The 13,470-nt window shown below is 58.2% G+C and overlaps 1 protein-coding gene across 1 annotated transcript; it reads right to left on the bottom strand.

Annotated features, from left to right (window-relative positions):
- Positions 1-937: 937 nt before the first annotated feature.
- Positions 938-5,898, bottom strand: LOC104380441 (neuritin-like). Its single transcript, XM_086623073.1, has 3 exons — positions 5,856-5,898; positions 5,249-5,396; positions 938-1,174 (listed from the first exon to the last, which is right to left on the bottom strand). Exons 1-3 carry the CDS (start codon positions 5,896-5,898, stop codon positions 949-951), a joined length of 417 nt encoding a protein of 138 aa, XP_086479199.1. The 3' UTR covers positions 938-948.
- Positions 5,899-13,470: the final 7,572 nt, after the last annotated feature.

The raw sequence follows: 13,470 nt of genomic DNA, 5'->3' as shown, positions 1-13,470 counted from the left end.
CCAGAAATCACTTGCAAGCACCTCTCTATTGCAAATACTTTCATGCTTGTGCTGAAGCCGCAAAACTAACAGCACTCTGAGCTGCAAAGGAGACACCAAGAGACTGTGCTATCAAATGAGAGCCAGGACAAATAACTTCTGACATGCTGTAGGCTCTATAACAAAATTTAATACTCTGAAATTACAGACTGCCACCCACAGAGCTGCTTACAGGTACCCTGAGGAAAGCTTTAAAGCAAAAGAGTTGCTATAAATACTTTTTGTCCTGCTAGCTTGACGGTCTTTCCCCTCAAATATTTTTGCCCTCTATTTTCTTAGAAAAGGGATTTACACATAACATGGGAGTTACTCAGGAATCCAGATGTGTGCAAGAGAAGTCATGCACCTGTGATTGTTCTTCAGCAGGGATTTCACCATGTCCTCAAAGAAAAAAAGGCCAGTACAGGGTGGTAAGGACTCCTTTCTGCCTTTGACAGGACATAACACCATCCCCTGTACCTCACAAATCAGTGGTAAAAACGCCCATCTTGTTTTCAGTGCCCGAATCAAAAATCTGGAGAGTGGATCTGGTAGAAGGAGTCAGCAAAGTAAGCAGGTTCCCTTCCAGCAGCCATAGAAGAGCACAAAAAAAAATCCAGCGTTCATGACCAGTTTATCATTTTTTCCCAAATCTTCTGCCCCATAACTACAAGTTCCCAAATTCTGCAGTCAGATGGATCTGTGCCTGTGCCTTGAGGCAGAGGGGACAGGCATTATCCCAAATTACAGACAAATAGCAGAACCCAGGAGATGCTGCCAAGCTCTTCTGCATCTCATAGGCACAGGATGGATCCAAGCGTTCACCAAGTGCCGCACAGCGTATTCCTCAAAGGCTTGGGAAAGTGATCAGAAAGACGCCACGACACATGCTGCCACCACCTTTGTTGCGATACTTACAAGAGCTGCAGTTTATAAGTTCAGCCAAACAACGATGAAGGGGATGCTGAGGACAGAAACATTGGGAACATGGGTCCAGGCAAAGCTTTGGGCCATGCTGGGGCTGCAGAGGTCAAACAAGCTGCCTTGAAATTTGATTTTTCGAGACTCACTTTTCAGCATCTCCCAGACAGCCGCTGCTTCCTTCTGGCACTCCCAGAGCACCGTCAGGGCACACGTGTGGAATTCATCCCAGTACCTGCAGCCAGGGGAGACACCGCACCATCAGTCCCTTTGCAGTAGCACACCACCAAGGAGTGGAGCAGAGCTTTGCTGCCCCAAGCCTGTCCTTCCAGCAGTGACAACCTTGGTATTTTGTCGTTCCCTCCATCATCTCCCACAGCATCTTGGCTAAACCTCAACACACACTGAAATTATTTAATGCTTCCCCCCCACCCACCTCTGGAAGTCAATAAAATCCATTATTTTCCATCAACAAATGTTTCCCTTCAGCACTGAGCACACTGAGTATGTAAAACAGGCTACGAACAAAGTCCAAGTGTGTTTCATTCACAGCTTTCTCCAAGCTGAGTCAAGGGCAAAACACGAGCACAAAGCAAGGAGAAGGAAAACGGCTCCCGCAGACCGTCACAGCTTTGTAACTCAGGTATGGGCAGGAGGAGCTATTCATCATGTTCTCATCAGACACTTCTCCATTTATCTGCTGGGTATTACCCTGCGCAAGCAGAAGCCATTCAATGGAAGGACGCTCTTGGGGAGCACCAGGGAAAAACAAGACGATGGGCAAAGATAACCCAGAGTCCTGCAGTAAGAAACCAGGAGCTGCTTGCTGAAGACTCCTTGGCTGCTTCCTCTGGGGACAGTGACTTGGATGGATTTTTGTTTGTTTGTTTTTTCTCCAGAGCTAGAACCATGCAGGGAAAAATCCCAGCGGAAATGGAGCTGAATGAAAATCACAGCCCCTGAGAAGACTCTCCCAGGAGGGGCATGGTGGACACCACCTCGATGGTCTGGCATGCTGGGGGATGCCAAGTGAGATGAAACCATGCTGTATTTATCCAGTGCGGTATTCAGCCTGCCAAGCTTTATCCCTTCCCTGAGCTCCTTCTTTACCTCTGGTGAAGAAGCATGGTGGCTCTGAAGAAGCTGGTTTTGAGCCATTTCCAACAAGCTCCCTGCCCACAGGTGTCAAGATGAGCAGAGAGGGGCAGGCTCCAGTTGTCCAGGGACAAGGACAGCAGGTACCAGGCTGGGCCGTGTCCCCCTACCCAGCATGAGGAGGACCAAAGCAGGTACCTCGCCCAGGTTTTTTTGGCTGCTAAGTATCTGAGGATAGTGGGGCCTTGGACTCTGTACTGGACTCCCCAAGGGCTGCTGTAGATCCTGCGATGGGGAGGGTACCCACAGCCTGGCAGGTTGCTGCATGCACAGCAGCATATCCGTAAGTCCTGACACAGCTGAATTCACACACGAGGTCTCTGTTTTGTAGTTACAAACCCACAAAAGAAGACAGCAGGAGCCAGAAAGTCTCAGCAACTGCCATGGGCCACCCTCTCCTCTGGAAGTGGTTCCTCTCCAAAACAAAAACTTCCCGAAAGGACAGATAAGGCTCTATGGCACTCAGAGGGTTTCTTTTACCTGAAAAGAGCTTTGCAAAAGCATTTTGTGTTGCAGTTTCTTTGGAGCAATGCACATCCTGGCACCTGACACTGGGGCAAGGCAGAGACCAGCCACAGGCAGCACCCTGCTGGGTCCTAGCCAGCTCCCCAGCCTCTGCCAGCCCACAGCACCAAGTGACTCACACCCCAAGGCACCCTCCTTCCCTCCCCCCCACCTCACTTTTGCTGTCCTGTCCCACATTTGCTGGGGCTGGGCACCACCTGCAAGCTGAGGAGCTGCCTAGAGGACAGGAGCAGTTGCTCTGCCACCTTCCCTGTGCCCACCAGGACACCGGGCACACGTGCCACCCCTTGGGAAGGGGATGCAACCCAGCCAGCCAAGCAGAGACTCTGCACATGGGAAGGGGGTGGTTTGGTTTTGTCCAAGTGCCCTGTGCTGGAGACAACCCCTTGTGCAGACACATGGACCCGAGCACTCTACTTGCTTAGTTTTCCTACCAGGGCTTACATCAGAACACCAGCTGTGAGGGAGTTCATTAAACCGAGTCACTGTGGCAGAATAAATGTCTCCAGATAATGAGAAAAGCTGGTACCAACCTAGGTAACCTCCCGTGCTCGCTCCCGCAGAAGCAGCAGGCAGCAATGCCAGGTGAGAGTTAAACCTGGCCGTGTCTTCAGGCAAAGGATGGCTGGGGGAAGGTGGAGGGGGATGACAGCTCCTGCCTGGATCTGCTTTCAGCCAGGATGGCAATTCCCAATGTTTCACCCTTCACAGCCTCCATCTGCTCAACCAGGCAGGCTGCTGTCAAGCGACGTGCCCAGGCCAGCTCTGGGGCAGCATGGCAAACACAGAGCCAAGACACCACCAGCCCCATGCTGGCTCCCAGCTCCATGTCCACCCCTCACCCATGCTCCTGGAGAGGGGACCATGGCATCAGGAAAGCATATGGCAGTGGGAAAGGCTAAGGGTTAAAGGCCAATAATTCAGAAACATTTCCTGGCAGGAAGCTGGGCCATCATCAACTTTTTCCTCCAGGCACGGCAAGCCTGGATAGCCTTCCCCAGCCCTGCCAGTGGGGAAGATCCTGTTCTATGATGGTTACTGCCCCAGAGCCTGTAAAAAACCGTCATCTCACACATATCATGTGAGTTTCAGCAGAGGAATCACTCCTCTGGCAGTCAACCACAGCACATGCTGCGCTGCATCATTGGTTGTTTTCCAATACCAAGAAGACACATGTTCAAAAAAAAAGTACATAACCCAAACCAGAGCAGTTCCCATTTCAACTCCACCTTCAGCCATGTCCCAGAGAGGCAGCTCATCCTGAGCTAGGTTGTCCTGCTCAGAAGGAGGAAGAGCAGGTCACAGCCAACCTCCCATCGGCATGTTTTCTGGCAGGGAAATACACGGACAAAAATAAACAAATTAAAAAAAAAAAAAGTTGCTAGTTAGTTTTCTGTTCTCCTTGAGTAAGAGAGTTTTGTTGAAGTGTTTGCCACTTCTGGGAGGAAACAAAGTTAGCTATTTCAGCTGGGGAGGTGGCAGAGCTGAACAGCAGCACCAGCTCCTTGCCCCAGCTCACTCAGAGCCTGACCTGCCTCCACCAACAGCAGCTGTCCCATCCTAGCTGCCCCCCATCCTGCTGCAGCCCTGACAGATGCCAGCCAGCTGTGCTGGCACCTCGGAGCAGGTCCCAGAGCCTCCACACCCCATCACTAAGGGCAATGCCTTCCCGTCCCAGCCCCAGGGGTGGTTTCCAGCAGCTTGGAAATCCTGCCCTGCTGGGCACCCAGCCCTCTGCCTTGCCCTGGCAGGTTTCCACCACCCCAAGGCACATGGGTTTTCACTTAACCGCTTTCCTTAAAACTCCTTTTCACTCCCCACAGCTCACTGCTGGGGACACAGAGCTGCCTCCATTTACCTCTGCAAACATTTTATTTCCACCCTTCACCTGCCTCCCCACCCCACCTCGCAGCTTCTGCTCCTTTTCTTTTTGAGGAGACCTTTCCCCAAACCCACCCAACACCACCCCTCATTACCCAACTCCTTTTACTATTATTTCAGTTCTGCTAAAGTTAACATCCTCCAACACCATCGTCTTGGGGCACTTGCTACAAACTCGACAAAATCAAAGGTGAGACGAATTCATGCCAGAAGGACGAAGGGTCTCATCAGGGAGGGAGGAAGCTTGGTTTGGGCAGCAGGATCCAACTCGATGCAGGTGAAGGCTGCTGCCTGCAGCGCTGGACCCCAGGACAGCCCAGCCATGTGCAAGTCACTGGCTGAAACCCGGGGGTCCAGAGGAGCCTTTCCTGGGGGGCAGAAGGGGTCAGGTCCCACCAGCCCCACTCCTCCCAGCTGTGGGCATGCAGGGGGTTGCAGGACAAGTCCTGGGGGCTGGAGCTATTGCTAAGGGCTGGAGATGCAAGCTCCAGCTGGAGCCGTGCAGCAGACAGACGGATGAATGGAGCTCACCAGAGCTTTCTGAAATCAGAGCAAGGTGGGGAGCACACGCGTGCATGCACACAGCAGTGGGATTCAGGAGCACAGGAGAAGACTTTAGACAGCAGCACCCCACACACAGGCAATGCCAAAAAGCCACGCCAGCCGTGTACCACAGATAACCCCCACAAACTGCCCTCCTCTGGGGACCAGCCCCATGCAGTGGGTCCTGGCATGGGGCCGTACTTACCCACAGACTCTGTGCAACCCCTGCAGCTCCGTGCCATCGGCCTGCTCGTATGTGGCCATGTTCTCCCCCAGCTTGAGGACGCAGTCCGAGAAGCCTTGGTAAACGTTAGCACAGGCAGTGCCCGACGCCAGCAGCCCGGCCAGGTGCCCTGCCAACCATCGAGGGGGTCGGCGTGAGCACTCAGACCTGGGGGGACGGACCCCAACCTCCCTGCCGGAGTGACCTGGGCACCCCTGGGCCACCACAGTGCCGGTGTCACCCAGGCACGGCGGGGTCTCCCTTCCACGCAGGATGCACACGAACCACACGCCGTCCCTCGCCAGTGCCCAGCCCCGTCTGCGTTTGCAGGGAGCCCAAAAGAGCCGCTCTGCCGGGGCAGGGAGCCGGTGCGGGGGCAGTCAAGGCACCCCGCTCCCAGCACACCCGACCCGGGGCGGAGAGCAGGGACAGGCTGGGGGGCACGGCCAGCTCAGCACCGGCAGCCAGGACCCACCGGGAAGAGACGCACGGCACCGACCCAGGGAGGACGGACGGGACCCCGCCTCCCGCCTGGGCAGCAGCCCCCTCCCAGCCCGGCCACCCCAAACCCCCGCCCGGGCAGCCTTACCCAGGGCGAGGAGCAGCACGGCCGTGCCCCGCCGCTGCCCCATCCCGCCGCCGGCTCCCTCCGGGCTCGGGCTCCAGCCCCGCTCCTGCTGCTGCTGCCGTGCCGCTGCCCGTACCCCCATGGCCGGCAGCGCTCCCTGCCCGCCTCCCCAGGAACAGCACCCGACCCCAACCGCCGCTAATGAGCTGCTTTGGCCGCGGCTAATTAAGGAGGGGGCGGGGCTGCGGCTAACGAGCGCCGGGGGGCAGCGCCGGGGGGCCCGTTGCACCCCGCCGCTCCCGGGATCCTGCACCCCTGGACCTCACGGCATCGCATCGCCTCGGAACTATCTGCCAGCACCCGCGGCTTCCCACGCGCTGCGCCCCACATCCTGGGAACGTGCCCCCATGGGTCCCATGGTACTCCCTCACCAGCACCCGCCCCCCCGCAGGCTGCGTTCGTTGCCCGCTCCGCGCGCCCCCCCGATGGGGAACAGGGGCCGGTGCCCGCTGCCAGCATCAGCAGGAATCTAGGCAGGGCAAGGGTTGCTTTGCCTCGGGTTTAGTCTCTCAGTGCACCCACTCTCTGCCCTTCTCGCTCTCAGGGCTCTCCCCCAGGCCCAGCATCACTCCCGGGAGTCTGCAACGCTCCAGGGCTGAAGCTCCGGGCTGGGAACGTGCCAGCTGTTGCCACCTCCATATGTGGGACCCGCTCTGTGTACAGGTAAGCCGGTCCCCGGGGGCAGCAGTGCCAGCAGTGCCAGCACTGCCAGCCACCTCCAGCCCCGGGAATCCAGAGCAAGTGGAAACAACAACTCTGCAAATGCTGCATGTGCCCAAAGAAAACACAAGGCTGAGAAAGAGCTTGGCTTTGAAAAGCTTTAATAAGTATCTTTACAGAAAAACAGTTCTGCACAACAAACTACGAATCTTCCTCTGGGAGGCTCCTCTCCAGCTCCACCAAGCCTAGCATCTCCGTCAAGTCTGGAAGAAAAGTAAGTGACATGGCCATTTGGCTAACGAGCAGCACCTCGCCGAGCAGAGCTGGGGCTTCCCAAGCCAGCTCAGCAGCAGCAGCTGCCTCGGGTTGGGGGGTTCATCCTGATGGGCATTAGATTTACCATGGCTCTGGGACACACTGGGGAGAGCAGGACTCCGCCACCAGTGCTAAGCCCTGGATGGGCTTAGCGTTAGACTTGGACTGTCTGGCCCTAAGAAATCGCACCCTTCCAAAGTGGACGGGTGCTCAGGGCAGTGCGGTGGTGACAGTTGTGCCACTAGGATGAGGGGACTGGGCACCATGTCCCACTGCAGCAGGGCCCACCCACCCCAGCCCCAGCCCGGTGGTGGACAACCCACCCTCCCTGTGGGCAGTAGATGGGGAGCACATGCCTGTCCTGCTGCTGGTGAGTCCACCTCCATCTCCCAGTTGAACTCTGGATACATCTCATAGTCCATGTTCACCTCAGTCCCCACACCCATGCTGCAGGCAGCTGCCTCCGCAGGCTCCGGCACAAAGTGGCGCATTCCAGGCCAAAAGCCAAGCAGAAAATGGCATTGGTCCTGCCCGGGCCAGCCAAGCGGACCTGTGGGATCTTGGCACCCCTGCCCCATCTCGCTGCCCAGGGAGAGCTGTGGGGCAATGGGTCTTTCGGGCACATTGGCAGCAGGAGCTGGTTGGAAGCCTGGCAGCTTCTCCAGCATCGGCATCCACAAGCACAGACGGGCCAGCACCTGCAGCCAGACGATCCTGCACTTCATGAGCTTCAGCAGCTTAGCGGGCGGCAAGGTTTTGCGGACCTGCCGGAACAGAAAGGGCAGGGGTGAGCGGCCCTACTCCCTGCCCCACGGGGCCTCATGCCTGCCACGCGCAGACCCCGGCCCTTGGCACCCAGAAGGTCCTTACTCTGTGCAGGTGGCTTTTCCGCTCTGCTTTGCACCGTCGGTGGGTCTGAGCTCTCATGGCTCCAGCGTGGAAAGCTGCAGAGGAGGCACCAGCTCAGGCTCTGGGCAGGACCTGGGTGCTCCTGGCAAGCATTCTTCTGGCACGAGCACCTGGGCACCTGGAGCTCCCACAGGGACACGTCCCCCCCCACCCCGGGCAGGGATGCTCCATTTCAGCAGGGGAGGGGCAACCCAGAAGGGCTTCTCCCAGCCCGTGGCCTCGCAGGGCTGGATGGAGAGGGCGAGCCAAGCTCACGGTCCCCCGAGCTCTCCAGAGTAGGGTCCCCACCCCGTTCCATCCCCATGATGCCCGGTCCAGCCTGCCCAGGCTGTGTAACCCCTGGGTGCCCACCTCTGCGGAGCAGGACTGCGCGTACAGCAAAACCAGCATCCTCTTCCTCCAGGCCTTCACGATACCACTGAGATGGCAGCTCCAAGACAGGGAATGAGGCGCTGGGGGCAGGCGAGAAGTGCTCCATTGGGAACGGGAGAAGGGCTGCGTTGGGAGCAGAGAAGGGCTGCGTCAGGATCAGAGAAGGGCTGCGTCGGAAGTGGAGAAGGGCTGCGTTGGGATCAGAGAAAGGCTGCGTTGGGATCAGAGAAGGGCTGCGTCGGGAGCAGAGAAGGACTGCGTCGGGAGCAGAGAAGGACTGCGTCAGGAGCAGAGAAGGACTGCACTGAGCTCGTTGCTGGGCACGGGCAGTTGCAGGTGGAACTCAGGTCATGACATCACACCTCTGTGACACGGGAGTTCCAGTGCTGGCTGTGCAGCGGGGGATGGGGACGACCCCTTAAGGGATTGCACCTTCATGGAGAACATGGGGAAATTTTTACGTTGACCCTTAAGACGAATTAAACACACTTTTATGCTTAAATATTAAATAAAATGAACGAGCACTGCGTTGGGCAGAGTCCTGTCGCCATCAGCAGTTCTTCAAGGAGTCTGCAGAGATGTTATGAGCAGATCCCTTATATCCACATGCCCCAGCACCCATCCCTGAGCAGCTGCATGGGGCACCTCAGCCCGGCCATGGGTCCATCCCCCAGCCCAGCTTTGCTGCCCAAAGGTGGCCCCTGAGCGCTCCTATCCAGGATGGCTGCAGGATGATGCCATGGCTGTTTCTTCTCTCATTCCCAAGGGAAACTCAACTCCCCTGCAGGGAGTCCACCTGGCTCTGGCACTCCTGCTGTCAGCCAGTTTAACTCCTTCTGCAGCTGGGCCCTCTTGCCCTCCATGCCAGCTCATTCCTCCATCACAGATTCCTGCTGCTGAGCCGTTACAATCTGAATTTCCCCTTGAGGGATCAACCTAGGAGGGGGACACATCTCGAAGCTCAGCTGGGAGCAGGGCTCCCCCTCCTGAGTCCAGCACCCAGCCCTGCAGCCCCAAGAGGGCAGTTTTTGGCATCTCCCTGCGCCCAGCTGGGCCCAGGCAAGGGGGCAGGGGCAGCCCAGGATGCTGGGGTGGGCAGAGGGAACCTTCCAGCCCACCATCCGCTCCCCACCACCTCACCTTAACAGCAGCACAGATGCACCAAGCTGGTCCAAGCTGCAGAAGGACCAGGGTGTAGGGCCAGCTCCGTGGGTCAAGGACTATCTCCTTCGCTCTTTTGTTGTCCCACAAGCGGCCAGCGAGCCGAACCGAGCACTGGCAATGTCCTCCAGCATGGGTATGGCCATAGGGGTGGAATTCATCCATGTCTGGCCTCTAAGTGCAGGTGGTGGTAGAACACGGCTGTGCTGCCACGTGCTCCAGCTGGGCACGTCACGGGGTGAGCCCGCACGAGGACCTGCACCCAACGCGCACTGAAGGCTGCCAAGGAAATGACAAGATATGCTGCTATCAGCACATGGCGAGGACTGCCTGGTTTGAGAGTGATCAAAAAAGCTCAGGATGGCTGAACTCAGACATCCCTGTGTGCGTGTGCGTGTGCACTTGCTGCAGGCAGCAGCACCCCTCCATCCCCACCTGCATTTTCCTCCTGGAAACTCCCCCTCACTCCCCACTTCCGCCAGCTCCCCCAGCCACCTCCCACCCTGGGATGTGGCCGGTGGGACTCACGCCAGTGGCTGGTGGCTCTCAAGGCAGGGGGAGGAAAGGCCAGCGAGGGCATTCGCTGCAGAGCGGAGGGAGCACTGCCGGCTGCATCCCTGGGGAACCGGCCCTGGGAGTCAACAACCCTGATCCTGTCACTGGCGTTCCTGGGGGAGGGCTGTAAAGGATGTCCCCAGTGTCAGCACCTTCCTGCTGCTCTTGGAGGAGGAAAACCAAGCCAGCCATGCTGCAGGGCTAACAGGCTGGCAAGAAGCAGCACAGCAGAAGCAAGCGGTTGTCCCTGCCTTGCACGGTGGGTCAACATCTCCTCTCCTCTGCGGTGCTTCTGGCCCTGGGCATCTCTCTCAGCCCTGTCTTGTCCTCAGCACCGTGCTGGGCATCTCTTGGCCCCTTTGAGCTAGGGCTCGGTGCTCGCCGCCAGCCACGCTTCCCTCCGGTCTGGCAGCCTCTCCCACATCACTGTCTCACTGTGCGTCCCCGTCACCATCCCTGCTTGCAGTGCCTAGATGACTGTGAGCAGCACTTTGCCAAGCCAGGGAAGGCGTTTTCACCCAGCCTTGTTTAACCACAAAGCAGAAGCAGAGCATGTGCCTTAAATGTCCAGGGCTGGACAGTGCCCGCAGCCAGTATAACACACACACAGGTGTATTACGGACTGTCTGCCCCTGGCTTGGCAGTGGGTACAAATGAACAGAGCAGGCAGGGGACCAGCCTGCAGGATGCTGGGGCTGCCCCCACCATACTGCCCGTGCCCTGCCCAGCAGCCAGGCATCCCCCACCCAGGCCCTCAGAGCCCTCCAGCCCCTCACCTCTGCCTTCAGCCAGCGCTCCCCCTCGGCAGCCATCTCCCGGGGCTGCTTCTTCGCATGGGAAGGGCGAAGAGAAGCCACCTGCCAACACAAGGGATGTCCCCACGATGCCCACACCCATCCCTAACCAACTGTGTGCCTCCATCATGCTGTCTCCCATGTTGGTCTATTCCCAGCCACTCTGCCCCGCGGCCGACAGCGAGCACTTCCAGCTGGGCTGCCTGACAGTGCTGCCGGGGGGCCGGCAGAAGAGGGTGGAGGAGCTGCAGGCAGAGGATTTCCTGGGGTACACGGCAAGTGTGGAGCTGCACCTCAGCCCCTGTTTTGTGCAGGGCATCCGGAGGAATCCACATGCTGGCTTCGCCTACCTGCAGGTCTGCCTCGGGGACCAGGACAGGCAGGTGCATAAGGTACCTGGAGAAAAGGGAACACTGGGGGAGCCGGGGACCCCCTGCCCGCCCTGCCCAAACACTCAAGGTACGTGGCAGCCACCAACGCAAGCAACCATCCTTTGTGCTCCCGCAGCTCTTGTTACTCAAAGCACCTTCATGGGCTCCACAAATGTTATTGCAGGGTGGGTCTGGCCAGTCCTGAGTGGCTCCTCGCCTCCTGATGGCCATGTCAGTGGCATTTCTCAAGGCCAGGCTGGCCCAGTCCCTTCAGCAGAGAGGGTCAGGGAGGGCTGAAGCAGGTGAACCCCAGCTGTGCCACTGACATGCTGCATGGCCTTGGGCACCTCCCTTGATGTGGGAGGATAAAAAAGAGCTGCGGGGCCCAGTGGGGCTGATGGGCTTACTGGTAGCAAATGCACCATGACTAAGCATGGCTGTCAACACAGCTGGGAAGGAGCCAGCCTGCCCAAACTGCAGGGCAAGCAGGCGAGAGCAGACAGCAGGGGGGCTGCCCTGCCCCCACCCCATCCTGGCACTGCACCTCTCCTTGCTCTGCCCAGGTGTCTGCTGAAGTGCTCCAGGAATACCCCTTCTTCGCCTGGGGCCGGGGCTCGGTGTCCTGCTGCCTGCACATCACCTCCCAGCTCTACCAGCTCCCGTGCCAGAAGCTGGCTGTTGGGGATGTCTGCATGGTGTGGAGCCTGAGGATGGGGGGACATGACACCGCCGGAGCTTGGCAGGAGTCTCCCCTGGCGCCATGCAGGGACCACTAGTGCTGGGACCACGCTCCCTTCCCTCGGGGAAGGGCATGGCCAAGGAGCTGGCTGGCTCCTGGCACGGAGCTGAACCTCGGCCAGGTGGCACTTCAGCACGGTCCGGCTCCCCCGGCCTTGCCTCCCTCCCCGGCTCTGCGGAGATGCTCATTTCTCAGCAGCCACATTCCTTCGAGGGTTTTTATGGCTTTTCTGTCTCCCCACTGTCCCAGGCTAAAATCGACCCTTTTAAGGGAGTGGCAGGCCGGCGGGTCGCTGGAGTCTTGCCGGCTGCAGGCCGCGAGCTGCTCCCTTGCAATGTATCACCTCGTTTACTGGGAAAGCAGCCTTGCCTTGTTTTTCTCTCGACTCCACAATTTACGATCGAGTCAAGCTGCAGCTCACTCCCAGCCCCATCCACACACGCCTGCTAGAGAATAAGATGTATTTTCATCAGTGAGTGATTCACCTGCCTGGCACTGCTTCACCTTTCCCTTTGCAGCCGACTCCTCCCCAGCTCCACGGTCGGTCCACAGCTGCCTGACTCACCTCCCAAACCTCTAATAGATAGGAAAAACCTGAGCGGGAATGGCAGGAGGAACAAGTCACGTTACATTTTCTCCTGTTGACGAGTGCACTTTGATGCTGGCTCCCCTGGGGACTTCTGGCAGGAGCTGAGCTCTGTGTCGTGGAGAGGAGAAGAGGCATCGTTCCTACCTGAGCTTGTGACCCGGATCTCCAGGGGACACCTCCCAAGGACCTGGGCATTTGCAGTTAGGGCGAGGGCTGTTGACACAAGATGGTGTTGTCAGCCTGCGCTGGAGGCACAAAGGAGTTGGGGATGCTGCTGCGGCCGAGGCAGACCCTGCAGGTATCTGGCAAGGCTTATTCTTAGGGCTCCTTATCAGAAGTGAGGACTCTCCACCGACTTCAGCATCACCTCTGTCCCCTCTTGCCTTTTGGCCAGAGGCAGCCACGCTTGGCCACGAATGAAAAAAAAATCATTATGTGGAGCTGACTTGCCTGCGTTGGTTTAATTGGAATAAAATGGGTGCCCTGCTGAGCGGCACGGCTTGTGCTGAAGAGCCAGGATGAGTCAGGCTCCGTGTTGATGATATCACTGCTTTTCCAACCCCCTCTCAGCGAGGCAGGACTGGGGCCACAGCAGCAGGGGCCTGGGTGCCTGTCACTCCATGTGGGCAGCACCCACATGAGCCATCCTCGCAGTGGGGACTCGGGCTGCAGTGAGCCCTTGGGAACTTGGGGTGCTCCGGGCCACTCGTGTGCACAGAAACAGCCTCCACGCCTCGCAGTAGTAACTGGTGCCAATCGGCACAGACGTATCACATAGCAGAGACCTGAGCTAATTCCCCAGCCCTGACTCCTCGCCTCCCCACTGGCAGGGCAGGGCAAGGGTTCAGTAGGGAGAGACGGCAGCAAACGGCTGATGCTGCCCAGAGGCCATGCCAGACCATGCAGAGCAGTGACCAAGCCAGTACCCAGCAGGGATTTGCTCCTGTGGCTCCTCAGAGACCATAAGCCCACCCTCCCGCTACACCAGCCTGGCCCCTTAGCCCTCCAGGGCCAAGCCACAGTGCTGTCATCCCACGCTCTGGTGGAAACCATCAGGCAGGACTGAGGGTGCTTTTGGGTATGGATAAACGTTCACATGGACAAAGCTCAT

The sequence above is a fragment of the Tauraco erythrolophus genome, chromosome 18 (assembly GCF_009769465.1).
Source record: "Tauraco erythrolophus isolate bTauEry1 chromosome 18, bTauEry1.pri, whole genome shotgun sequence".
Classification (NCBI taxonomy): Eukaryota; Metazoa; Chordata; class Aves; order Musophagiformes; family Musophagidae; genus Tauraco; species Tauraco erythrolophus.
This window is presented reverse-complemented; position numbering and strand designations above follow the sequence as displayed.

Excerpts from the sequence above, each read along its gene's own strand:
- LOC104380441 (XM_086623073.1), bottom strand. The coding sequence starts at position 5,898 with ATGGGGCAGCGGCGGGGCACGGCCGTGCTGCTCCTCGCCCTGG. Across the intron at positions 5,397-5,855 it reads CGTGCTGCTCCTCGCCCTGG|GGCACCTGGCCGGGCTGCTG; the intron begins GTAAGGCTGCCC and ends GATGGTTGGCAG. Across the intron at positions 1,175-5,248 it reads GGGTTGCACAGAGTCTGTGG|GTACTGGGATGAATTCCACA; the intron begins GTAAGTACGGCC and ends CCCTGGCTGCAG.